Consider the following 26,663-nt stretch of genomic DNA (forward strand, 5'->3'; position numbering starts at 1 on the left):
ATCTAGGAGGAGTGTTATAATTGAACCCTGGTAGCATGTTTCAGCCTCTGCTTTGTGAGACCTAATTGTCTTGAAGGCAGATCCTACAGTTGTCCCAGGAACATATTCTCAGCTTTCCCTAAGTGAGGTGTTGGGTTGCTTGATTTGCAGTTCGTGAAAATGCTTCAAGGGTCTTTAATAAGATAGCTGAATTACTTTTGTTATAGCAGAACAGGAGCACAAACCAGTTTTAATCGTCCCCATACATGCTTGTGGAAATGTGACCAAAATGTCCAAACGTAATAGAACCTGAGAAATTGTGAAAAGCACTGGTTATGACAGCAACTATGTGTTGCCCTTCACGATTCTGGTGCCAGCTACAAGAGCTGACAGTTTGTGGGCTAGTTGAATCCTGGGAGATCCTTCTTATGGTCACACTCTGAGGAGTACTGTAGTTGCCTCTTTATTTTATAAATTCATTTTCTTACCATGGAAAGACTTTCAAGAAAAACTGCCAGTGACAAAGAAAGTCACAATTATCTTGTTTTAAGTGCTGGGAACAGTGGTCTGGGGTGTAAGGAGGTATAAGTTTTAGCTGTATGGGTTTTGGCCATTGTTTTTGGCTTAATTAGGACTTACAGCTTTTAACATTTTTCTTGTTTTCAAATGAAAACAGACAAAAAACTTTTGGAGAAAGTTATAAAAGTATTAATTTGCTCTGAGCCATGCTAGTCTCTTTGGTAAGTTCATAATTAGGCAGGATTTTTTTAAAAATGGATATTCTTGTCTCTCAGGTATATAACTGCTCCATAACTGGTAAATCTGTATTCATATGTTAGGGTTTTTAAAGGCATATTATTTACACAATTCACTGGAATGGCTCCTTTGAAAGCTGGCTGCCTCTCTCATGTAATTACGTATTTAGTATGCCTTGTATCCACTGTTGGGATAGGGGGGAAAAGAAAAGAAAAAACCAGAGCCCAACAAAAACCTACTAAAATAAAAAGAATATTCTCATTCCATTTTTGCAGGTTTTTTGAAGTTGTATCATATACTTTTTTCCTCAGATAAGAAGCCTATATGATCAAGTCCTACCCAAGCTAAAAAATGAAATATGTATGGCAGATTTTTTAATTGTGAAAGTACACAAGATGCACTGGGAATTTATTTTATTTTTTTATACCTATATCATATATATTTAACCAAAGAGAACACCTCTCTGAACAGTAGAGGGAAAAATAAGAGATACCTTTTCATTTTTATGTGTATATGAGAGGTTGAGAGGATGAAAAGTGGACCAAAGAAAGGAACCAAAAATTACTTTTTAGCCAGAAGTAAATTTCTGGAGTTGTTAAGTTTCATGAGACCAACATTTGTAATGTAAATAGCAGCTGCCTTATCTGATAAGTTTCATACAATGTATTGCATTCTGTGGTCACAGGAATAGTGCACATTGGACACAATGTGAAAGTGGTGTGTGTTATATTTTTGGCATTGGCTTAGTTAAATATGTGGCCAAAAAAAGTATAAGAGGAACTGAGTGGGATTGAAAAGTATTGGGGTTTGTTCTCCCATTTGTCGTGTTATACTATAAAAATAATTGTGAATATTAGGAATCCTAGTAACATCTGAGCATGTGTTTGATAAAGCATCGTAAAGGATCGAAGTTCCTAAGGCACGTTTCCTAAGAATTAGATTTTAGAGAGCATGCAGGAAACAGTACTGCAAAAGAGACTTTCAAGGAGAACTGTACTTGCCAGCCATCCCATATTTGCTTTCTAAAGTGATGAAAAAAAGAGATGGGGAAAGATTTGTCTCCTCATATTAAGCTCAGGTCTGGTGTACACAGTTTTAATACTCTTCAGAGCATCCCTTATGTTTTATCTGCTCTCGTTTGGGTGGTAGAATTTCTAGCACTTCTTTTCCCCTCTTGTCCTGTTTTTTGTAATAGTTACAACTTGTGTTTCTGTTTTTCTTTGTACAACCTTATCTGGTTCCCTGGCTTATGATCAGCTGGACCAACCAGAAAAAGGCGCATTTCTCAGTTTTTAAACTCTTCAGCTCTTGTCAACATGTGTCATATTCTATTTATGCTCCTTAATGAAAATATTGGGTGAACAGGATGTTAATTCCCGTCTCCCAAGAGAAGTAGAAATTGTTATTGGTTTATCTTTAGAGTTCAACTGCATAAAGTCCTGGACACTGTTCTAGAAAGGAAATAATTCTGAACTAGGAAAGGATCGAAAGAGATGTGGTTAGCAGCTGAAATTAGTATTATGTACAGTTGACCAAAAACGAGCCCTTGGAAAAAAGTTGGGTTTCCTTCTTGGCTTTGCCACTAACTTGTGAAGATGTGCAAAAATATGTTAAGTTGCCTGTAAATTAAAGGCATTTTAGGCACGCTGGTTATCATAAAGTTGAGTGCAGGGTTCAGACAAGGATAATAGGTTATTACACTTTATTATGTTAAAATGCCCCACAATTAAAGGCAGTCATTCTGTACTACTGTCTAATTAATTTCTCCAAAGTGTTTATGAAGAAAATATCCTTAAACTATTGTTTGACTTTGTTGTTGTTGTTCTTGTTTTACAGTGAGTTCAGTACAGTGAGTTTGTGTTTTCACACCTGTGCACTGTAGTTGTAAATTCTAGTAGTCCAAGAACTTCTGTTTTTTCCCCATGTAGAGCCACTTAGTTTTACAGGACAAGGTGATGTATTTCTGACCTGTAACACAATTTACTAAAACTGTGTTAGTTACCCCTAGTATATTGTATTTGCTGAAGGACTAGAAGAGAACAAATTTGATTAAAAAACCCCCAACAGTCTGAAATGGTAATGTATAATCTTGTAATGCAATAGCAAATAAAGTGAATAACCAATTTTTAGCACTGGCAAAAGTTTAGCCTTTGAGTGTGTATTGAGATTTGTCTTTAGGACATCAAATAATTGGAAGAGAGGGTAGGCTATTAGAGGCAGAACATCTGATGTAGTCAAAAATGTTCTTGCAATATAGTTACAAGAATAATTGAATAGGTTAAAATATGACTTCCCTTCAGCTCATGGTTACTGCCCACTCAGCTCAGCCAGTGACTGTAAATGCTTCTAGCCTATTTTAACTCAAAATAAGGCAAGCCCATTTTAATCACCAGTGGAGCAGCTGGTACCAGCCTCTGTCAGAAGGAGGATACTGGTCTTGTTTGAAACTGTATTGACTGTATTTCTTTAGCAGGAAAATATATCTCAGAGTTCAGGGAATGGGACTTAAAAATCAGTTGGAAAAAGAAATTGTGCTTTTTGTCAAATAATTCCCTATCTTATGCCACTCAATGTGTATTAAAGATGTTTAGCTTTTATAAATGAAAAGCTTTGCGTCTCTGGGTCTGAAAGTTGTGCAGACGTCCGAAGTATTAATGCAGTCGAGAGTCAGGAAGGTGGAGAGCCTGCTACATCCTGGCCCAGTACTTAGCAAGCAATATCAGCATTCCCATTTGGCTGTAGTCCAAACGCTGTGCCTCTGTATCTTTGTTTTGAAGAATCAATGTAGATTGACTTGAGTTCAGGAGAGGATTTTGTCAGTCAGCTTTCAAGTAGTGAATGTTGAGGCCAGTCCCTTGTTTGTGGAGCTGACAGTACAAAAGTGAGTGTTTGACGCGTGGCTTGCTCAGTGGATGGGGATAGAGGCTGTTGAGATTTTTCAGAGATCGGGCTGTAAATGAAGTTGTTCTGTTGGGTCACTCATCTGATTTACACACAAGCTGTTTCTATTGAAGCACCTGGGGCCTTTTGTTCATGCTTGTGAATAAGCCTCTTTCAGTCACCAACAGTAATTTAGCGTCTCTGCTTCCTTCAATAGGTAAAAGGCAAGTACAGGAATGACATTTTCTCCCACTCTGTGTGCAACTTCACACTTATTTTTTAAGATAGCTGACAGAACTGTATCAGTAATATAAATTTTGTTATATACTGGAGCAGATTCAGAAGTCATCTAAGGTGTTGGTAATTTTTTACCGCATACTTCCTAATTCTGGAATAATACTAAGCAGCGGGAGTGCATGCGTGAGTAATGATATCCTCTGTAGGTACAGAGAGTTCTGCAGAATAGACCTCCAATGTTTTCCTTTGTTATTGTGGCAATCTTAGAAGAAGACATTTCATTACCTTGTAAGTGCCCTGGCACAATGGAGTGTGCCCTACCTGCAGCTTGTAGTGACTCTGATTTGAGCCATAATCTCACGTAAACTTTGAGGCAACATAAGCTTGCCTTTTCACTGACAGAGTGGTCCTCATTTTTGCTGCCTCTGTGTCTTTCCATGCTTCGGTCAGTACAAATATTTAAAGTAACTTCTTTTATCTTGTCAATCAATTTTAATGGCAATCAGTTCTTTGAGTTCATTATCACAGCATGAAAACTTGAGCCAGCACAAGGGATGGGAAAGCTTGAGAAGAGGGAATAAATGATTGGGGCAAGTCTTTGATAAGTCTGTATTAAAAAAAAAAAAAAAAAAAAAAATCACCCCGTATTTATTTTGTATTATGTTATGAATTGTAGGATGGGTAACGGTAAGCAGCTGATGCTTACGTAGTGAATTTGCTCTGCATCATCAGAGGTACCATGTTGTAGTTAATCTCCCTTGCTACTGTGTCATTCTTGGAGAGCAATAAACAACTTTGATTTAAGTAAATGTATTATTAAATTGCTGAAATGCTTAACCATAGATGTCCACTTCATATATATGTATGTATATTTTTTTTTTTAAGGCTTATTGTCACAACAGCTTTTAGTAGCTGCAGTGATACATATTACATTACAAAGAAAAGATTGCTGGCATTTGGAAGGTTTTTGTATGTGGGAGTGTTTGTTTTCTGGGAGGTTAGGATGGCAGACAAGGAAATATGGCTCAGATTTTTGTTGCTTGTTATAATACTATGGCTGTAACTTTTTTGTCTTCAGGAGGGGCATTATCTACAAATTCATGTGATGTGTAATACTATGAAGTACTCAAGTTCTTGAGTTTCAGTATCTTTGTAAAGTGAAGAGTTTTTTTAAAAACAAAAATGAGGTGAGGAGTTTATTTTAAGGTATCATAAACTTCTAATAAGCACATTTGTGTAGGTTATGTTCCCAAGCAGTCTTTTAATACTATTTCTGGAACAACACTGTAAACTGCAACAAAGTATAGCAAAGAACATGGTGATAGACAGGGTTAATCTCTCTGTGGCTGTCTGCACAGTACAAGATTATGGATGTTGGTGATCACCTTTCTGCTCATTCAAGGATGGGTTATGTTGCTCTTACATACTAATTTAGTGCAAGATTGTGCAAGGTTTTCTAGCCCTCTTAAGAGCAGCAAGAAACGGTGGCTCAAAAGGCAGCTGTCATTTCATACCCATTCCAGCTGCCCTTTCCACTCAGATTTCTTCCCATCCCCCCTTTACAAAAAAAAAAGGGGGGGGGGGGAGGGAGGATTGCAAAGAAGAAAAGTATGAGGGTTTGAAATCTCTAGCATCTAATCTATCACATCCTACGGTTTTCATAGCTATCTGCCAATTTAAAATATACTTGTGTTTTCCTGCCTGGCCAGTAATTAGACAAATGCAGCAGTGCTTATGGCATCAAAAACTCTGTGGCTGGTAAAAGCAATTGCTATCATAATGCATCCCTAAATTTAATAGTAGTGGTGTAAAATGAACAAGCAACTCTATATTTCAGGGGGTAATGGCTTTAACTATCAAAATGGCTAGTATTTTCCGTGATTGGCTGCTTTGGCTTTTTTGTATTTGTGTTTGGAGGAACAGAATCAATTTATTATAATAATTGTATTTTATTTAACAAATAACAAGGCAAGCAGAAATATGAAACTCCTATGAAGTGTCACCAAGTTCCTATTCACCTTGGATTGCAAGTTTTTCCTTTTATCCTTTTTACAGACAAAAAACAAACCTTTTCTTTCCCTGCCAGTATTACACTCAAAGTTGTAATTTCCTTTTCTGCTTCCCTTGCAAAATTGCTTGCTTTGTGTTGTGCCTGGAGCATGGCTGTGCATGGAGAAGAGGTCTGATTAATTGGAAAGAAACTTTGTTACTGGAAAAACCTCACACATTGGTGTAGAAAATTGATCAAAAATTTACTTTCTTGATCCATAGTGCTTTTTTCTTGCTACTATGACATCTGCTTCTCTCAAGGAAAAGACTCATCAGCAGTTTGTGTTCTCTTAAAGATATCTCAGTCTTTAAGGCCAGGTGCAGTTGTGTTGATGCCATTTGGCTAAGCCTTGAAAGTTCCTGTAATCTGTGCCATCCTGTCTCATACAGTCCCATCTCATAGTTGTCCTTTCTCTGCAGTGCTCTATGCCCAGATCTCTGTGGCTGGGCTGCTCCAGCCTGGCGGACAGCATGCCCTCGCTGCGATGCCTGTATAACCCAGGGACTGGCGCACTCCCAGCTTTCCAGGTACTTTCTGTCTCTCCCTACTCCTTCTTTTCTCTCCATCTGTGTACGTGTGCATCTCCTTTACTTGCTTGCTTTACCTCCATTTATTCTGCTTCATACTGTATGCCTCTCCTATGTCATTCTGATCTCTGGTATTTAAACCCATCTTGTGTAGATTCAGGGCAGCTCAGTGCTGGGGCATTTCCATTACCTCGATATAATATAATTATTTTGTCTAAATTGGCTTGGTACCATCATCTTTTCCATTGGCTTTCAATTGTGTCAAAAATATACCACTTAATTATATTTGGCAAACAGTATCCATCACACAGTCTCCAATCTGGCTATTCATGCGGTGATTCCCCTCCTATCTAAATTTTCTGTATGCCGCTTAGAGAACTGAGGGGGTGGGTTCATTGCCATAGTGATAATTGATGCCAGCATTTGTTTACTTCACGTTTGTTAGCAGTAGTCTGGACATTTTGACTACAGAAAATTACTGTACAAGTAAGCTGTCAATCAAAAGGCAAATAAAGGAAACCTGTTTTTTTCTTTGGTCTCTGAATTTGTTAAGATTCAAGCTTTTCTCTGTCATGAGACGGCTTTCTGCCAAACAGGTTTGTTCAGTCGCTTTGGGTGACCAGTGAATCTTACAAAATGCAGACATTCTCCTGTGGGTAGAGAGTGAGGCAGCTATTGGGTGAGCATCTAGAAACTTAGACAAGGCTCTCAAGATCATTGTAAGCATTTTACAATGACATGTGGATATAAACAGCAGAGAGTGGGCAGCAGAGATGTTATGTTCATGTTGGATACTCTTGTCTCCGAGATGTTGTGTGAACTGCAGTGACTGAGGGACCTTAGGAGTATTTCTGTAGAGAGCATGTTTATTGGAGCTCATGGTAGCATGAACGTTTACTTCAAGGTTTATGCTGCTGGATTACGCTACTGCTGACCTAACCTGTGGCAGAGAGTTTTATTCGCCAGCATCTTGCAAAACCGGACATAATGAATAAGCTAGAATCTTTCTGAAATTTTCAGTCATTTCGGTGAAAGTTCATTATCTGCCTCTAAAGGACAGCATGCAAAGATTATTTTTAATTTGACTTCTTGCTCCCAGGGCTAGGAGGGTACTGTGGAAATAATCCTCTCAGTCTCAGGGGAGGCTTAAGTGTCTTGCATCATTTTGCTGCAACTCTTTTTGCTGACACAGCAGTAGCACTGATGGACTCTGGAAGGTGTCCTGCCAGGCCTCCTTTGCTGAAGCAAGCTTTTAGCAGAGCTTTCTGTGGGGGAGGGGGAAGACGACTTTTTATTAGTCTAAGAGGACTCTGGAGACAACAGGCAGAGTTTAGACTCCTACTTCTAATCCTGATTTGCATAATTTGACTAAATCGGATGGGCCTCATTTTTGGGCTTTCTGCTGTTGAATAAATCTCCGATCTCTTTAAGCTCAGGTTTTAGAGAACCTTAGCAGTATATGGAAAGCAATTTATAAACTCAAGTTGGGACTCCTTTCTTTCTACTTGAATTATTTTTGATTACTCAGAATAAGCATATATTACAAAGGGGAAGGGAAATTAGCCTCTCTTAGCTCAAGATGGTCTTGCTAATGCTAGATATGAACAATAACTTTTCTGCTAATGCAGTGCATTGATATTTGGGGTCAAATGAGTCAGCTGCACAACCATTCACCGTGTATTGCCTTCTTGGGAGAGTAGTAGGACTGACATTTGCATTCCTGCGGATTTTGAGAGACATTTCCACGTGTATTTAGTGACTATGGGAATTGCGGAAGTCTGCCCCACTTGCCATCTAAAATGGTATACTGGTACTCTGCACAGCACTCTGACTGCTATGTTGAGGAACACATTTAGTGCCAACTGAGAGAGAAACTAAATTGCCAGCAACAGCTTCTGCAGCAATGAGTCATCCATATTTCAGACCACTTTTTTCCATGGGCATCCCCATTAACTTGCATGGTTTGAAGAAAACTCCCCTCTAAGAGGCATGGCTTCTGCATTTGCCAGTGCAGAAGTCTACATGGGAGTGGTTTGGAGCGTGCTTGAAGCTGTTATGTTGCAATATTTCATTGTTCTTTAGTGCTTTTTTTGGTATCGAATCTTCAGGAAAGCATTAAAGACTTTCTTGTAGCCCAGCAAATTTTCTCATATTAAGTTATTTTCTTTTTTCTGTAGCAAGCTTGAAGTAACTGGAGAAGCATATCAATGTTCTTTGCTTGTGGCAAAAGAGAAGATGCCATCTGGAAGGCTACTTAGTCACTGCTGAATTTGTCTAGTTATTTACATGCTTACCTTCAGATGCTCAGACAGAAATGTGGAAGGATGCTCTTTTTGAATAGCTCAGTTAAAGCCCTGCTGACTCCTCATGGGAAACATTGGCAGATAGTCGATTTAGAGATGATTCTGTTAATATGTCAGATAACTTCATTTTTCTTCTTTGTGTGTTTTTATTATTGGAGACACTTGTGTGAAAACAGGATCTTCTGGTTCCTCAGCTCTGTTTGGCAATCCTCCCACAGTGGGAAAAGTTTTAAGGCTAAACCCATGAATGGGGGAGTAAGGAGCTAGAAACATTTCTTTTTAGCATCTTTTATCTCAAAGGGCTTTGCAACTGATAGTTTATTGTGTAACTGAATTTCATAGAGATCATGGTGGAAGATGGCAGCAAATTGGAACATGAACTCCTATAAGGCACTGTGAGAAGGGGTCAAAGAGGATATTTTAACAAGATAAAAAGGCCAGGTATTCCATTTTCAATGTCTTGGATGCCACATTTTACTGTACTGTTATTCTGCAAAGCAACTGAAAACTAGGTTGCATGTAGATTCTCTTAATAATAAAATAATAAATTTATGCAGAGTATATTCTTTTTCCTAGAAATCTGTGCTTTGGAAGTTTCCAGATGTGCCAACAGGTTTCTGTTTTCATGACATTTTTCATTTGAAGATAATTACTTTCCCTTTTAAAATACTTTCCATGCATGCTCACAAGGCTCCATTTATGTTGCTTTTAATAGTTGCAGTTCTTTGAAAATTCTAATTTACAATTACACCCATCAAGTATGCCAAGGTAATGATTGTATTAATCCTTCCAGGTTTGCAGAAGACCGTAGTATTTCCTTGAATTTATTTCTGTAAGCTATTGTATAAACGAGGAGACTTAAGGAACAATTTAAAACTCTTGCCAAAGGTTATGTATCAGGGTAATCACAGAGAACAGTCCAGCTCTTCCTTTTTACCTAATTGACACCCATCACAAATATCAGCTCCAGTTTAGATTTTAAAGTTTTTGGGACCAGAGTCATGTTTTTACTTCTTTGTCTGGAGCCTAGGCACCAGTGAAAAAGCAAAGAGTTGTCTTGTCAGCTTTATTTTGCCAGATCTGAAACTCTATTTCTGTAACAGGCTCTAGTAGTCAAAGAGGAGGATTAACTTTTGTGGTGGAGGTAGCAGCATCTTGTTGAATACAGAAGTGTCTCTCTGGAATGCCAGAAATTCACATTTTGCTTTACCTGAAGTGAAGGTCTTGATCATAAAGAACTGTACGTCAGGGTTTGTCAGATGAAGGGGACTACCTTCTGCTTTGTTTTGCAGAAGCAAGGTGTGTCTTCCTTGGTCTTGGCAGAAAGCTCTGTCCTGGTTGAGGAGAGCATGGGTGTACTGTACTAGGCAAATTGAAGTAAACAGGAGCGCACTTGAGGTTGTGCAGCATGGATGTGATGTACACCGCTGCTTTCTTTGGACTGAGATCACTTTTGGAGAAAGGTGAGAGTGTGAAAGATGTGAACGGTCTGTGGTGATGAAAGCCTGTTGTACCCATGAGGCAGAGACGAACTCATTTCTCAAATGATTTTTACGTCTATTTTTTCCTAATGTTTATATTTTTGTGTTAGGAAGTGGAGTATTTGTTCAAGAAGCATTGTCAGTAGATCGTTAGAAACAGTTGTCTCTGTAAATTTCCTTCATACTGTTCATGCATTTTTGCCTTCAAAGTTGACATTTTATTGCTGGGAAATACAGTGTAAATGTGAGTAGTAGTACATTATTTATGGTTATACAGGAGGTTAAAGCTAAAGTCTCAGGGTGGGCAAACTGTGCATGCTCAGAAATGTGTTTGTGAGAAATGCATTTGAAGGAAATTGTTGGAGCCAATGTTTGCTGGTGTGCCTAGTTCTGTCTCTAACTGGGAGAAAGATGGGGTGTCCAGTCAATAAAGCCCACCAGTGTGGAGACGTGGCCACCCTCGACCAAGCCTGCTTTGTATTCCCCCCTCACGCTCTGCCAGCGGCCGTGTGAAATCTGCCCGTGGGCTGTTTACAGTGTGCCTCTAAAATGGAATCATAATTTTGGTGACTAATAGCCAGAGCATGTGGCTCCAGCACCCCCCGGCTGGCGGCAGGCTCTCCCCTGGTTATGAATGTAGTTAGGTGGCCCCCAACTGTTTACAAGACAGCAGAGGTGAGATCTTTGATTGACAAGTCAGAAATGCATTAGATCATTCCCTCTGCCAGTCTCTGGTTCATGCTGTTAAAAATGTCAGCCTCTCCAAGTTTGAATGGCAGCCCGAGGGCCTCAGAAGCTTTTTGTTTTCTGAGATGGAAACACAAATTGGATGTGTGCCTGAGCGCTTCATCCTGGGCTGTAATTTCATCTTTTAGCTAAGAACCACAAGGTACATGAGCAAAGCACCCTGTAAACAATAATACTGGGGAAAAAAATAAACAAGGTCGTGTTTCTGGTACGTTGATCCACTGGTGTCCTGACCTCTATCACGTTGAACATCTCCACTCTGATTGCTGTTCCCTTTGGCATTACAATGAGAGGAGAGAGACTGACACGGGAGGCAAAGATTTAAAGTTGCAGTGTTGTTGCGCATTCCTTGTATTGGCTATGAAATATTGAACTGCCACAATGTGACACCTGGTTTTTTAAGCAAAGTTTCTTGTTGGAGGTGTTTGGCAGCAGTTTCTCCTGTTTCTCCTCATCTTACCACCTGGCAGGAACAATTATAAAGGCATGAGAGGGGATACGAGGAGGAGCAGAAATGAAGCCAAATTAATTGCGTAATTTTTGCGCTTGACTCTAGCCCCCATCTGCGGTTCAGACTTTTGGGAGCTTCAACTGTAGGAGGACTAAGAGGGTTATCCTAGCTGGGGATTTTTTTTTTTAATAGAGTAAACACCCAGTGACTACAGAACAGCTTTGTTAAACATATTTAGAGTTTATCCCCTTCTAAATCTAATGGCCTTGTCTGGCTGGTGGCATAACCTGTGCTGTTACTCGGTGATGCTCGGAGAGCCCCTGGGTTGTGCTGCAAGATCTCAGCTCTTGGGTAATAGCAACGACAAGAGATGCTTCCCTCCTTTCAGGTGGCAATGAAGTCCTTCTCTGCGGATCAGTGGAGACGATTTGGGGTTTTTTTTGGTGGTACGTTACAATTTAGTAATTGGAAATCGGCATTTATTCTGCACCCATATTGTGAAAAGTTGCACGTGCTTCTATTAGTTCTTCAGTCTGAGTATCAGGAAGTGTGACAGTATCTGTCACTGAGAAATACCACCCCAGTATGCCCAGCACGATGATTAATTTAAACTGCATCTCCTTCAGCCTCTGCATTAATGATCTTGTTACTATGTAATGTGCCCTTCCTGATAAGGAGAGGGCAAGGTCTTTAGCACACCGGCCTTAGTTTGGCTGATTAGTTTTTAAAATGAAACAAAACTCATCCGAGTTTTCTTTCCTCCCTTGTTAGAAGTCAGAAAGGTGTATAAAGCCGTAGTGACAAATGGCATATGCAGCGCCACATTGAAAGCATACAGGTATTTTTAAAGCTAGCTCCAGTTCCTCAGGATTGTGAACATCTGCTTGGAGGTATTGTAGAGCTGCACAATGCACTAATTGAATTACTCTTTTCTGGAGTTGCAGACTGCACTAATTGAATTAGAATCAGGCTGTGCGTGTGCGCGCACACGCCACCGCGCATGTGTCCGGGAGCGGAGCGGAGCGGGCTGCGGGGGGGCTCGGCCATCCCGCGTACTGTGCTGCTCTCTCACGGCCCCGGCGGGTACTGCAGGGGCGGCGGGGGGGGCAGGCCTGCCCGCCGCTCGGCTCCTCCGAGCCCTTCCGATGGGCCCAGGGCCTTTCGAGAGCTGTAACAAAACTGCGTCTTCATGTTATTTAATGTGTTGGGTTGTTTGTTTGGTTTTTTTTTTTTTTGAAATAACATTTTAGTGACTTTTCCATGCTCTTCCAATGTCTAATCTTAATCTTTCTTGCTTTATATGAAGGAAGCATTAAGTGTACCCCGCTGCAGTCCCCTCACAGCAATTATAAATGTTTCTGTGTGTTTAGCACCAGTGTAGTCCGCTGTAAATCACTTGGCTTGGTTATCATTTTGAATTTGATGGGTCCGTGGGCAGTGCTTCAGAGGGAGCCAATTGCGCAAGATCACATTTACCTATTTCTGCAGAAAGGGCAAAGACCTAATACCACATTAAGTAATAATTTTAATTTAAAAATTAAAATACGGAATTTTACCACAAATTTGGAGAAGTTATGAAGTACTTGATCATCCAGCATTTAAGCCAATGTTAGTCAGAATTCAGTGACTCTTGGGAAATACAACATGCAGAGGTAGTTCTGAATAACTTTAAAGGCACACATATATAAGAACAACAAAATGAAATATTTCTTCTTTGAAATCAGGTATTTATGTGACCACATGCAAATTTCAGGGGGACAAATCGAAACACTCAGAGTAGAAATGCACTTCTTAATCTTAAAATTCATAGCTTGAAGAGATACTTTGCTACACTGTGTCGGGTGGGTTTCTTTTTATTTCTTCTGCTTTCTGTTGGCTACTGCTTACATGGTGCATAAAAATAGTCAGATATTCTCTTTCCTGTATTCTTTCTCCTGTAGACAACCAGATGACTCAGTTTTCCATAAAATTTCAGCCATTTCCACTCAGCTTTCTGTACGTTTGGTAGATCATTCTCATAAACCATATCAGAGAGAAGATGGTATTTATTTTGCTTCAATGGTTGTTCCTTAGATTTTGTTACTTTTCAGAGAGATGAAAATAATTTACTAGAATGCTCTGCAAACTAAGTAAGATTAAACTATGCTTGTCAAAATAGATAAACAGTACTCTGTGATGTGCATGATTCTTTTTTATTATGTTTGTATACTTGCCCTGTGTCTGGTGATGTTAAACAGGGCTTCTAATTACCACCGAGAATTAGCAAAGTGCTGCTATACACAGAACTTGGGAATTTTCAGTTTCATTGAAATTTGTTTAACAACCTGCTGCCCCCCAAAATGGAAAGCAGATTTTTAAAAAATGTATGAAATAGTTTTGTGTTGCTTTTGGAGGAGAATTCCCAAACAAATTTATCCATTAAATTGGTTTTGATTTTATTTACATTTGTAGTTGTTTCTCTTAGGCATTTTTATTTTTAGTATTTATACAGACACATATATAAGTATAGAAAAAAAATAAACTCAGGTTGTCAGCCTTCTTGGCTCCCTTTCCAAGTAGTCAGGTAGACTGCTTCTAGTAGCTATTGCTAATGAAATATCCAAGTAACTCATTGGTCTTGCCCAAATGTTTATTTGGGGTTCATGTTTAGTTCTTAAATGATTGCCAATATGATTTGGTACCATTATGGAATTTTCTAAATTGTGTCTGTATATAGTAAGATCAACCATCCCCCTTTTGCCTACCTTCTACAAAAATCCTTGTGATTTATTCTCTCAAAATACAACCATATATCCAGCAAACAAAGGAAGCAACTCTTCATTCAGCCAATAAAGCTGCATACGCTTTTACTCTTTCAGGAATATGCCTTGCTCTTCTATCACATCTTCAGAGTAATAAACTGTGCAGCAACCCTTTGATGTAGGTAATAACATTTGACCTTGCAACAGAGTACGTTCCCTTGTTGAAATGAAGACAACTAACATGTTGATGTTTTGGGTTGTTCTTCATTAAAAAAAAATATAATAAAATTGTGTGCCATATAAGGTGTAGCATAAGACACCTACATACAGTGCCTTCTTTTGGTAGAAGTCAGAAGTGAAGGTGGTCGTGTTGTGGGGATTGGGGTTGTCACCTTTAAAATAATGTGGGAGTGAGTTTGGTGCTGCCTTAAGAAGCTGTAAGTGGGAAAGAATCCATTCCATCCAGTGTATAAAGTGCTTTTAAAAACAATCTATTTCTAGAACCTAAATTGTCCTGGGACCAGCTCTTGATATAAAAATTCATAGAAACCTGTTTTTCCAAGTGTGGTAACTTCTTGCCATAGTGCTGTAGTGTTAGAATTCACATTGGCCAGGTTGTTCTGTAAATTAAACAGTGACAGCTTCCCTCGGGGGAACAGCCAATGTATTTATGATGATGTGCTGATTACACAAAATACACTGCAAGCAGAAAACAGCTGCAGAGAACAAACCTCTTAAAAGAATACAATTACAAATAGCACCCTCAGTATTTCTAGTGGTGAGAGTAAAATACAGCATGCTAATGCAGGCTACTAGTTTGCTTCCAAAGAAGAAAAGAGATCTATGAGGAAGAGGCTGAAGTATGGTTGGATGCACACGCAGTGCCAATATGGAGTGGCATATAATCCCTTTCTGAAGGTGAAGGGCAAGAACATACCTCAGGCCTGCTTTTTAGCTGTCCTTGTTTCTTAAAATTTCTGTGACTGCAACTCCAACAGCACTGGGCAGTGGGGCATTGGGGCTCTCCGACTTGTTGGTGTTTTGACCACTGTGGTTTGTACCCTCTGTCCTGGTTAAAAATTGAGATGTGATGAGATGACTAATAAATAGTTTGTGCTACCACTCTGACCATTATGAAGCAGATTGTAGGAGATGTTACGGGGGGGAAAAAAAAAGTCCCTAGTTTAAAGCTGATCTTTCTGCTGCTGCTAATTGTTTGTTTTGAGGGAACTTTAGAAACAAATTTCAATTGTTGTTTTCTCCTAGACTGCAGTGTTTCATTTTTAAAAGGTCCCTGCTTTGTATCTACATGTAAGGCAAGGTCTTGTACAGGCCAGTTTAGGATCCAGTTTAGGATATGACAATAAAACTTGAAACAAAACGTTACTCGGAAGATAGTGGAGGTGGGACTGTGCTTACAGACTCCGGACATGAACAGACCTTGGAAGAGACAGAGGTCCTTTGAACCTTTCTTCACCTGGAAACAAAAAATGAGAAGTAACTGGAATTGCTTTGTGTACTGTGGCTGTATGCAAGCGAGAAGTTGCAATAAGGACTAATGTGGTTGGATTTCGTGTGAGGGCTTGTTGAAAATCAGGAGAATGTGGCATTGGCAGCTCCCACAGCTGCTGGTATCTCGCTTTGGAGGGCTGCAAAACAAAAAAATCTCCAAAACTCCAAAGCACAATCTTTTTATGTCTGAGATGAGCTGTCACACTTTAATCGTTAAAATACAACATTTTACTTATGGCTCTGTCATGTATGTATGTGGGAGAGTTCAAGTACTGAGAATGCCCTTTCCATCCACTTTTTGAGAGTCATTGATAGAGAAGTATAATGCCTTTTAAACGTCTGGGATTTCTTGTGTTTGGTGTCTTTGCTATGTTCCAAGACCAGTATCAATAAAACATGTTTCAAATACCGGGCAAGAAATCATCTGCTTAAAACGAAGAAATGCTACCCTTTCAACATATAGATCTGATTTTAAAGCAGGTGAGGTAACAACATTGGCACTCTAATTTGGAAGGACTTTAATTCACTTGCTTAAAAAGAAGAATCAGGCTTTCCATCTATGGATTGCTGGCATGTACTAATAGACTGTTATTCATCTGTCTGTATTTTCTTTAAATCGTTTTTGAGCCTCCCTGTGTTGTCCTGCTCTGCTGACATGTATCCCATGTGGCAAGAGGGAGTTTTGTATAATCACCCTGCTTTAATCAATAGAATAATTGATAAACCAGATAAGATTTAAACTGATTACCTCCCCGAGTAGAACTCCCTGAGGGCCTTGGACTCTCTTAATTTTGACATGTATGTTGTGTACCCCGTGGATGAAGTGCAGTTTGAATTATCTGTTTTTATTTGCTTAATGACGGGGAGGGTGTTAAAGTCAAATGTTTAATTAACCCAGCAATGGGCTGCGCTGTCACTTACACACACATCCAGCTGATTGAGATATCTCACCGAGAATACTGAATAGGAATGATAATGCGGCACTGAGACGGAAGATTGCTTTTTCAATCCATTTGCTGGGTCACTGCTTTGAATGTCTTATTGGATGAAAGGCATTCAGGCTGGAAAAAAAAATTCAGCATTTAAGTACATTTTGTTTTCCTGGCCCCTCTCCACTGAGAAGTTAACTAAAACAGATACGTTGTAGGTTTAATAAGCCATTCATGTTGTAGCAAAAAGCTGCGAATAGTGGATCTCAATAGGCAGTGATCTAGAGCTGTATAATTTCCTATAGGAACAAAATGTTTGCTAGCCCCAAGGTATCTGAAGGCGAAGTACTATATACACCTTTATCTTTCCTTCTTTGACTGCTTGACTACCCACCCCATTTGATGGTCTCCATAGCAGGTCCAACTCTTCTTCCTTATCCAGCAGAGTGAGATTTGTAATAATATTTTGTAACTCCTTGCTCTAGTTCAAGAAGATGGCATTTCAGAGTTGGAATTATTTTGTAATAGCAGAACCTAATAGTGAGCTTTTAAACTGAAATGTTACAGGAGGGGCTTTTGTGTTACCCCATTCAAATTTTGTCTGGCCAAATCAGGAGGACCCAGGGGTTTGTTTCTTGGGTGGCAGCTGTTAAAAGGCCGCGATACTTGCTAGCCAAATGTTATAATGTGCAGTGCCCAATGTGTAATTTTCCATTCTTTTATTAGAGGATTATAAAATTTTTTTTCTTGATGTGATGGAAGGTTGGGACATGTTTAGACTCGCACCTTTTTTTTATATCAGCAATGAGGTTTTTCAATAGCACTGTATGGAAGTAAACACACCACGTATTGGAAGTTAACTAAATTTGCCCCATAGTTCAGTGGTGGATGATGCTTCCTGTAAGGGATGTAGCTTTGGAGGCTGAAAAAAGCACCAAGCCCTAGCTGTATGGACAAATTACTACTGTGAGACATGTCGGGGAGGTGGAGCTATGTCACCTGAACTGTTCTGCGGTGACTCTGTAGGTACTTTGAACCTGTTCCAGATTGAAAACCAAGTGGCTTTAGCTGCAGGGTCACCTGGCTCACATTGTCTAAGACATAAAGGTATGAGTGCCTCTACATACTGCGGTGCAGACAATATGCTGTGAATTCATATCAGTCTAACACTGCAGTGAGATCACTGAGTAGCCATTTCGTTAAACAAGTGAGCTGCTTTCATTCACTATTTTGGGAAGGAACTGAGCCTAAAAAGTTAACACAGTGTGGGACACAGAATTTGGGGTTTGTTCTCCCATGCTGTCATTTTGACTTTGGGCAGATGGCTTAACTTCTGCTTCATACCTTTGTTTTGTATCTCCTTTTCCCCTTTCCTGAAATGAAAAATAGGAAGGAAAAAACAACAAGAAAAGCATAAAACAGTACAGCGTGATGAGGACAGCATGGTTGAATTAGATGTTTGGGAGCGAGAAAGCTATGGGCTCTAAGGAAGGGGTGTGATGAGAAGTGGAGGTCTTTTTGTCTACCTGACAGGAAAGCTCAGAATGAGAGGTTGGGGCGGGGGGGGGGGGCACGGGGATCAAAATAAGTGTAGCTGATGACCAGGGATGGGAGGGGAAGGGATTTTATAGTGAGGCCAGTGAGACAGCATTGGTCCTTTGAGGGAAGTAGTTATAAAAAGTTAGAAAATAATGCTTCAAGAAGGACATGAAATCTACAGCAAAACTCGCCAATTTTACAAACCATTTCTCAGAGCACTTGCAGCTCCTATGCAGATGAAGCTGTAATAAATATTGTACAAAGAAAGTTAATCTGTATCTAGAGAATTTTAATAAATAAAAAGTTTTAAAAAACTCTCCCCGGATCTGTTGGCTCTTGCTAACTCTTGTTAGTACTAGAAATATGTTTTTGACATCTTTTTTGGATGTTGGCTTATGTTCAGAGCCTGTAAAAGCTGACTTTGTGCTTTCCCCCCCCCCCCTTGCATGTAGGGGAAAAAAAATCAAGAAAACATCGTATTCCAGCATACAAAAGCACTGATAAAAGCTATGATTTGTGGACAGGGGAGGGAAAAATCCTGTGAACTGAGAATGAGAGTGTATAATTTTAAACTTCAGTACTTTAACACCCTGGGATGAGTGTTGAAAATGAATTTTTGTGAAAGGAATGTAGCAAAATGAAAGCAACAAAGAAGCGAGAGCCAAGCCTTGATTGATTCAGTTCTTCTCTAAAAGGCTTCTGTTGCATGCGAAATCCCTCTTCCTGAAGTATGTGCAGCACAATTCCACAGTCTGACAGAGAAATTTAACCTCAGCAGAAACTGTTTAAAGAAGAATTTGAGCACGAATTTAAAAGATTGGAGAAATCATGAAGGTTGTCCTGAAGAATAGAAAGGGAAGAACACTGTTTTGTTCAGTGTGGGGAGCAGATATGCAGGATACGTTGCTGATAAGAGACAAACCAAAGCACAGTTATAACAAGATTCAGAACAAGTCCTGACACCAGTCTTACATAAGTGGCCAGGTTGGGTATTTGGAAGTATACCTATATTATGTGTATCATAAGGTTAATTGGATGTTTTCACCCATGCTTTTTGGGAATATGTGCTTTCTGTTCCTTAAAAAGATGTAGATAGCTTTGAACTACTATAAAATCTTGGAGTACAAGTTATATGCTATAAAATCATGCATAGAAAGTGCTAGCTATAAAAGCATATGTATACCTGTGAAGGTGCTGATCGATTTGTGCTATTTAGGAAAAGAAATTCTGAAGCAGACCTGGCTGTGAGAAAATGCAAATAATACAATTCAACTAGAGGTCCTTGAGGCTTCTTAAGCTCTAACCTTGTTATGAGGAATGGGGAAGTCGAACTGCTTAATGCAGATGTCTGTGAGTTACAAAAATAACCAGATGTCCTGATTAGCAGAAGCAAATGTTCTTCCCTTAATCCACGTGAAATTATAATTCAAAGGCTCTCCGGATGTAATGCTTGTGTAAATAAGGCACCAACAAACATTGGAATAGAAAGGGCCATTGGCCAACTAGCTTGCAAGGCTTGAAAGCTTGAATATTAAAAACAAATTTACCACTGCTGACTCTCTTAAATTCACAGAACAGAAATGTTAAGCAGGGCTGCTTCCTGGGGAACATGGAAAGACTGTTCTCATTAGCCATCTTCTTCCCTCTCTCTCTCTCTCTCTCCCTCCCCCCCCCCCCCCCCCCAGCTTTTTAAAATTTCCGTAAATGACTTGTTCCCAGCATCTGAATTTCTGTTTATTTTTTAACTACAACTAGATTTGTGCTCTTTAAAATGTGTCTGTTCATCAGATATTTGGTATTTTAACATTAAACTGAATTTACTGTTCTTCTAGTAATGCTAAGACTCCCCACACCTTTAAATTACCCTTTACAACCAACCAATAATTAAGAAGTTAAATAACTTGATGAGAAACTCTTCTTGATGTCATGAAGTTCCATTATCAAGTCTCATTGCTCTGAAAATGTGTATTTTTCTAATTAATGATTTGCATGAAAAATAAGGAAAAATATGAAGGATCCATTCTACAGATGTAAAAACCAGAATCTTGTGCTGGTCTTCAACTGCAAAAAAAGGTTATCATGGGCAGCGTTAACATAGGTGCAGACCAAACTAGGACTTGTGTGAACATGCATGTATGTGGCTGGTTGGAGGGGCAGTGTTGTACTTTTCCATTTTCACTGCTGTCAGAGCTTCAGTTTTAAGAATTTAGGTTATAGTAGGTACCTGAGCTGCTCGGTCATGAATTTGAACTTCATTTCTATAGGCACAAACATTCAGGGTGGAGGTGGAGCAGCCCCTATCATGGGGATTTTATAGAAGTACTGGAGGAAAAAAAGCCAGGATTCTGTGCAGCTAACAAGGTAATAGATATATAAACATGATACACGTGCATACCAGTCTGCAAAGCAGGCACTGAACTGGAAAGCCAGTTTAGCTTATTTGCTTTCCTTTTCCGATATCAGTCACTGCAAGGCAGGCTGCAGTTTCTCTGCCCTCTTCTTCCATCATTCTAATGCTTCGCCATAAACCCCTTGGAAAAGTACCATTTAACTTTAAACTTGTAAGAGCTGGGAAACTTGTCTGTGCCTTCATTCTGGGCTGAAGTCACCCCCTTGTGCCTACACATTGCAATTTATGGTGTTCTCTAAAAGGATCTAATCTCGGTGAATGTTCAGAGCAGCAAATGCCAAGGAGGAATGGGGTCTGATACTTATCTCTGCATTTTCATTGCTGTGGATCTCCCTGTGTATTACAGCTGTCATTTTTGTTTTATCTACCAAACAGGCAGAGAATTGCCTTCAAACTTGCAGCTTTCATACTTGTTTTTCTCAAAGAACCTTACCAATGTTAAGGACTGCTTTTATATATTGTAGTGGCTAGCCAAATAAGCATGGATTTGAATGTTTCGGGCCTCATGATAGGAGAAAAAGGAGATGCTATCCTTAAATGTTTTTAGCAGATGTTAAACCCATTTTTTTTTTTTTAACAGTAATACTGCTTTCAGGCTGACATTGGCTATGCCAGGATTCATCCTAGCACTGTTTGAAATGGCTGAGATATTTATAAACTGACAGACAGCATTTATAAAATCAGGATGCTGACAGTCCCTTAACGATAACAATGGGCTTGGACTCATCTATCACTTACAAAGGTTATTGGAAAGGGAATGTAAGGCTTATATGTGCCTCTAGTCTTAGACTGACACTTATTTCCACACATCTCTCTCTTTTTCTCTCCTCCCTCCATCCCCCTCCACTTTTCAGTCCACTCTGGCTGACATGGGCATCAGGCAATTGCAGCTAATTTCTCCATACCTTTACCCGATGATTCCTTGTCCTGTTTTCTGTGAGAAATTGATGCAAACTAGAAGACAACTAACTTCGTAGCATCTTGGGGCAACACCCCCTGCCTCCCAGGTGCCCCCCCTCCTAAACAAGAGAAACATCCTGACTGCTGGCAGGCTGCTGGCTTGAATTGGGAAAGAACAACAGCGTGCATTGACTGACAGACTTAACCTGGGGCTGGGCGGGGGTTAAACAGGCCTTCTGCTTCCTTTTCCTTTCATATAGCACCAGTCTGCAGGCAGAATGCTGATGTACCTACTTTATTCAGTGGCTCCCTCTTGGCTGAGACAGTACCCCTCTGTCCTTGGTGAGGAGGACCAAGTGCAGCGCAGGGACACTTCAAGAAACATGAAAGAGGATGTCAGTTATTTTCAAGCTCTGATAATATGCTGCGTTCACTCCATGCACCTAGGAGCTTGAGGGTCAGGTCTTATCAACAGTTTGCACTGGAAAAGGAGAAATGCGCTATTTCACTGGTGTGTGCTAAAGCATCTATTTTAATGTGGCAACAGAAATACCGAGACAGCTATGTCTGGCATCCAGTTTGCCCTTGAAACATTTACTCTACTGTAACTGTTTGGACACTGTGTTCCCACTGTATTATTTGCTTAGAGACCTGAAATACCCAAGTAGATTTCCTACATGCGGTTGGATCTGCTGATACCACTAAAAACACACCCTGCCCAGGCTTCTGTTCGAACTGATGTATACGCACGCAATGGCTAGAGCGAGACTTGATTGGCTTGAGGGGGTCTATTTATCAGGGAACTCGATTAAAATACAGACTGCACATGACATCAAATTTGTAATCATTTTTCCACAGCAAGCAAGCATTTTCTGTATTGGATGCAGGTGTTTAAAGCAATAGTGTGTTTTAAGGGCCAGTGCAGCACAAATTCTGGCCTTTGGGATAATGACAAGTGTTTTGCCTGCATAAACAATATTTCCCCCCCCCGCCCCCGAGGTCCGCGCACACCTAGTTTCCCTCAAGCTCATCATCTCTGTCAGGTTAATCAATAGGCACCGTATGGCAGAGGGTCAGTAATCAGTGTCATCGTGCCTTTAAATCGTGTTGAAAATTTGCTTAAAGCCTGGGCCAATTAACATCGAGATGATGAATGGATGGGTAGATGGGAAGAGCCTGGCGCTCAGGGGCTTTGTGAGAAGGAGATGCTCAGCTGTTGAGCAGCAGACACCAGCGAATAAAATCAGCCATTCATGTGAGCTCAGTCCACCCACTCTTAATGATAATGTCAATCTAGCAAAATATATACACATTGGAGTTGTCATGAGTTCATAAATCAAAGGAGTTTGTCAAAGGCATTCAGATTAACGAGGCAGCAGCAATAACAAGTCAAATTTGCATAGAGAATTGCCCGAATCTCAGTAAATTATGATCCTGTTTTTCATTTGATTATTTGCTAATGTCTCAAGAGGGAGAATGATTATATTAGCATGCAAAATCTACTCCAGAAGTAGAAATCCGAGGTATAGCAGACCAGCACACGATGACAATTAATCAGTTTCTGCATACTAGCATAAACGCGCAAGGCCCAGAAATGAACTCCTTTTTTTATTATTATTTCTCCTTGCTACTGATCCAAATGGTTCAGCTTGACAGAGACTTTATATTGCTTTAACAGTGTTCTGAATTGTGCCTGCAGGCAAGACATAGTTATGCAGCTATAACCAACCTATCCATCTGCCAACCAGATTGGAATTCTCCTATCCAAGGCTTCCATTAACCCCCACTGACAGCTCCAAACAGGATTAAGAATTTGAAAGCATAAAAAAATAGTTGTGCTCTTTGCGTAGACACACGCTTCTCCTCCACCCCCACCTCCCCACAGTTGGAAAAAGGCTGCGTCTGTACTCTTTTATAATTAGTGCAGGGCAGAACAGCACCAAAGAAAGCCTCCCCCAGTTGGCAGGGGTTTGATTTCCACCACGACGAGCAAGGCGGTGCTAAAGGTAGCTCTGCCCAATTGGTAGTCCCTGCGAGTGCATTTCTCCATGTATTATATCTTGTTCCCAGCAGTGTTTTGCTGGGCTGTGTACACAAAATACTGCATGTCATCTCCTGTCAAACATTTCAGTCTAGGGATTTCATATGCATTGTACCATGTTGTGTTTAGTGGTGGAGGAGGCTTCATGGGGAGAGTTAAATAGTAGTAATTTCGTAGTGGTCTTTAAGACAACCTGTCATGGAGTTATCTTCCGTTAATTACAGGCTGAAGTTTTAAATGCAAATCAGATTTAAAAGGATTTCATTACAGACAGTAGCCATTTTAGGAAAAATGAGCTATGGAGGGCAGAGCCCCTTTACAGGAACCTCCTGTTGGAGAGAAATTTTGAAGGTTACAAAAACTATGAGCTTGGCTTTCCTGGCTTCTCTTCCCAATGCTTCCATTGTCATTGTGTGACCTTGGGCAAATAAAAAAAAAATATTTTACCTGTCTGTGGAAAGGGAGGGGCAGTATTTATCTCACCAAGATTGATCAATTTCTGCTTTGGAGACTTCAGCATTTCTCATCTTATCTTGCTTGTACTTGTTCAAAAGGAGAGACCCCTGCATGCAAGCGCAAACACTTTTGGCCAGGCTGGTTTTAGTCTATGAAGGAAGGCTTGCCTGTGGGATTTAAAAATTTTCCCTGACAGAAGGGAGTTTGTATGGCTTTTCAGCTTTCTGTATGCACTGGTTTTCTTCACTTCTTTCACCCTGACAAATTCCATCGTTCCTCTACTACGTATCAAGTACAGTCGCTGCAGATCTTTAATATTCCCAGTGAGTACACCCAACTTACCGTCTGGATACCACATGCTTCTTTCCAGGTCTGTGCCCGAGACGTGCGTTTCAGTAACCACGAGAGGGTGCTCAGAGCGGTTCCTCCCTTTGTCTGCCTCTCTTGTGGCCGAGAGCATCACTGAAGTCCTGCTGAAGCAAACCTTATTCTGACCTCACACATGTTTATCCCTCCTCCCACCTTGTTCAGCAAGGAGAAATATATAGACGTACCGTTTCAGTCGATTACGTTATGCTCTTCCCATGGCCATGGCTAAGTGTTGCCCTATCAAGTGAAAATCACTTCTGCGCAGCTACAGTTAGTCCTGAAATATGCAGGGTCTTGTACCTGCACCTGGATTGATGGGTTTCCTATTCCTGAGAAACGAGCGGGAGTTATAAACATCTGTGCTTTTTCTTAAGTGTAATGCTTTCCAGTCATTCTGTCTTCACCAAGCGTAACTTACTTGCCGACAAAAGTGCATGAGCAGCGCTCCTCTTTAATAGTCTGCTATCGGAGCTGCTGTGTTGGTGCTGTAGAATGGTGAGACACCAAGCTGTGAACCACCATATGCACTTGGCAGTCTTTGTCTGGTCTTTGTTCAGCCAACCTCTTAGCCTTGCCACCTATAAAGATAATGAATGCAAAATGGTCCTCTGCTTGCTTTTAAAATTAGATGCTGAGCTTAAAGAAAAAGTAGATAACTTGATGCTTTGCAGTAACTAGAAATTTCAAAATAAGGGCTGACAGTTCACCAGCAGCACTGATTTTCCTGCTTTTTGATGTTTTTTTGAGGGAGGATCCTTAATGGCTTTGAAAGGTGAGAAGAATGCAAGATTTCACTGTTGTAGAAAGATGATTTGGAAGGGGAAATCGTTTTGGCTCTGTTTGTAGGGAAGGGGGTGGATGTTGAAAAAGCATCCAGAAATAGTAAACAACCCCTCATCCCCCCAACAAATGCATTTCCTGGAAATGTATAGTAACTCACCTCAGATTCTTATGTTTCTCGCACTTTTTCCCAAAGGTGCAAAAATTAAAATCCTTACTTGAATTAACCACTTACTAAACTGTATTTCATGAGCAGAAAAGAGCAGCTTTAATGTCTGACCTTCCTTTTTGGAGTTATGTGATTCTAGCTTGTATGTTTTTACGATCACAGTCCTTTCTAAGCTGGATTTAATGTAATAACTTGGTCCTGGCTGAGACCTCGTATGAAAACTTTTAAAAGCTGGCCTCTTACAGCGATTTATCAGGCCTGTTTAGGATTGATTTCCATTATAAAACCCTGGTTACAGCACCCCAGGTGTCATGGTGCCTTGCGGGTTCTATATCTTGTTTAAAAAAAAAAAATCCAAAATCGCTAGTTGGTCTGCAAGCCTTGATTTACACAGAATCCTCCTGACCAGTTTATAACATCCCAAGTGGTTTTTTTTGTTGTGTTCCCCCCCCCCCCCCCCCCCGCCCTTATCTGCCATTTCTCAGCAAACAGCTTCTACCCCTGCCCTACCCCCTGGCTGTACCTTTTCTTCCCCTTCACCAGACCAGCAAACCTGAGCTGCCTAGACGGTGCCTGATCATGGAGCACTGCAGTGGACACACAAGCACACTGCTCTTCTGATGGCTTCCCGCGGCCTGCTTGCTTTCTGCTAGCCCTGCTCTGCCACACTGGCTGTTCGCAGGGCCCAGCTCCTCCTTTGCCAGCAGATGCCACTTCTGTCTCCTGAGGTGTTGGGCTGGAAGCTGGCTCTGCAAGAAACCGGGCAGAGCCGTGCTCAGCAAAGGACAGGTTATTTGGGGGACCGAGTGGGGAGAGGTACAGAATCCAAACTTCTGCCTTAAAATACATGCTCCTGAGCTTGTCTGCAAGTAACTGGAAAACCACCCTTTTCCTGGCACAGCACTCCCTAAGCAGTTTTTCTGTATCTCTTTAAAACCAGTTTAGTTGCTCACTACTGAATGTGTGGGAATGTGGCCTAAGGCTATGAATACTGTGGTGATCAAACTGATTTTAGATGTGTGTGTGGGATTCCCCCAAAGCTGGCTGTCATTGTCAACGTGGTGGCTGAACTCATGCAAATGAATGCTGTCTTCCAGAGTAGCTGACTTCGGCAGTGCGGACACAATTCCCACCACGTATCCAGCAGTTTTTAACCAAATGTTTGCTACAGACTGTGCATGTCCTGCAATAAACTGTAGCCTGTCTTTACTCTCAAGCAAGTAATAATTGGTTTTAATCATGAGGTTAACGGGACAAAAGTCTGCTGGTGGTCTTTCTTACTCATGCTGGAAAAGCCCTCATATTCTTCTTGTCCACCTTCTCTTGTCTTACTGATGCTCTTTTTTTGGAGATGGCAGCTTAAGTTTTAGAGCATCAGTCTTTCTAGAAATTGTATGTGTATGTAG

At 40.4% G+C, this 26,663-nt stretch overlaps 1 protein-coding gene across 3 annotated transcripts in view; it reads left to right on the forward strand.

The window, feature by feature from the left end:
- The window catches only part of BTRC (beta-transducin repeat containing E3 ubiquitin protein ligase), a 118,811-nt gene that overhangs the window by 22,294 nt on the left and 69,854 nt on the right, over nucleotides 1–26,663 (forward strand). For 2 of the 3 annotated variants that reach the window (XM_050899192.1, XM_050899193.1), the window contains one exon: nucleotides 6,322–6,429. The exons of the other annotated variant lie outside the window; for it this stretch is intronic. In XM_050899192.1, the coding sequence (XP_050755149.1) occupies nucleotides 6,322–6,429 (108 nt within the window). The remainder of the gene's footprint in view (nucleotides 1–6,321; nucleotides 6,430–26,663) is intronic. 3 annotated transcript variants of the gene reach the window in all.

This window comes from Gymnogyps californianus, chromosome 6 (assembly GCF_018139145.2).
Source record: "Gymnogyps californianus isolate 813 chromosome 6, ASM1813914v2, whole genome shotgun sequence".
Taxonomy (NCBI): Eukaryota; Metazoa; Chordata; class Aves; order Accipitriformes; family Cathartidae; genus Gymnogyps; species Gymnogyps californianus.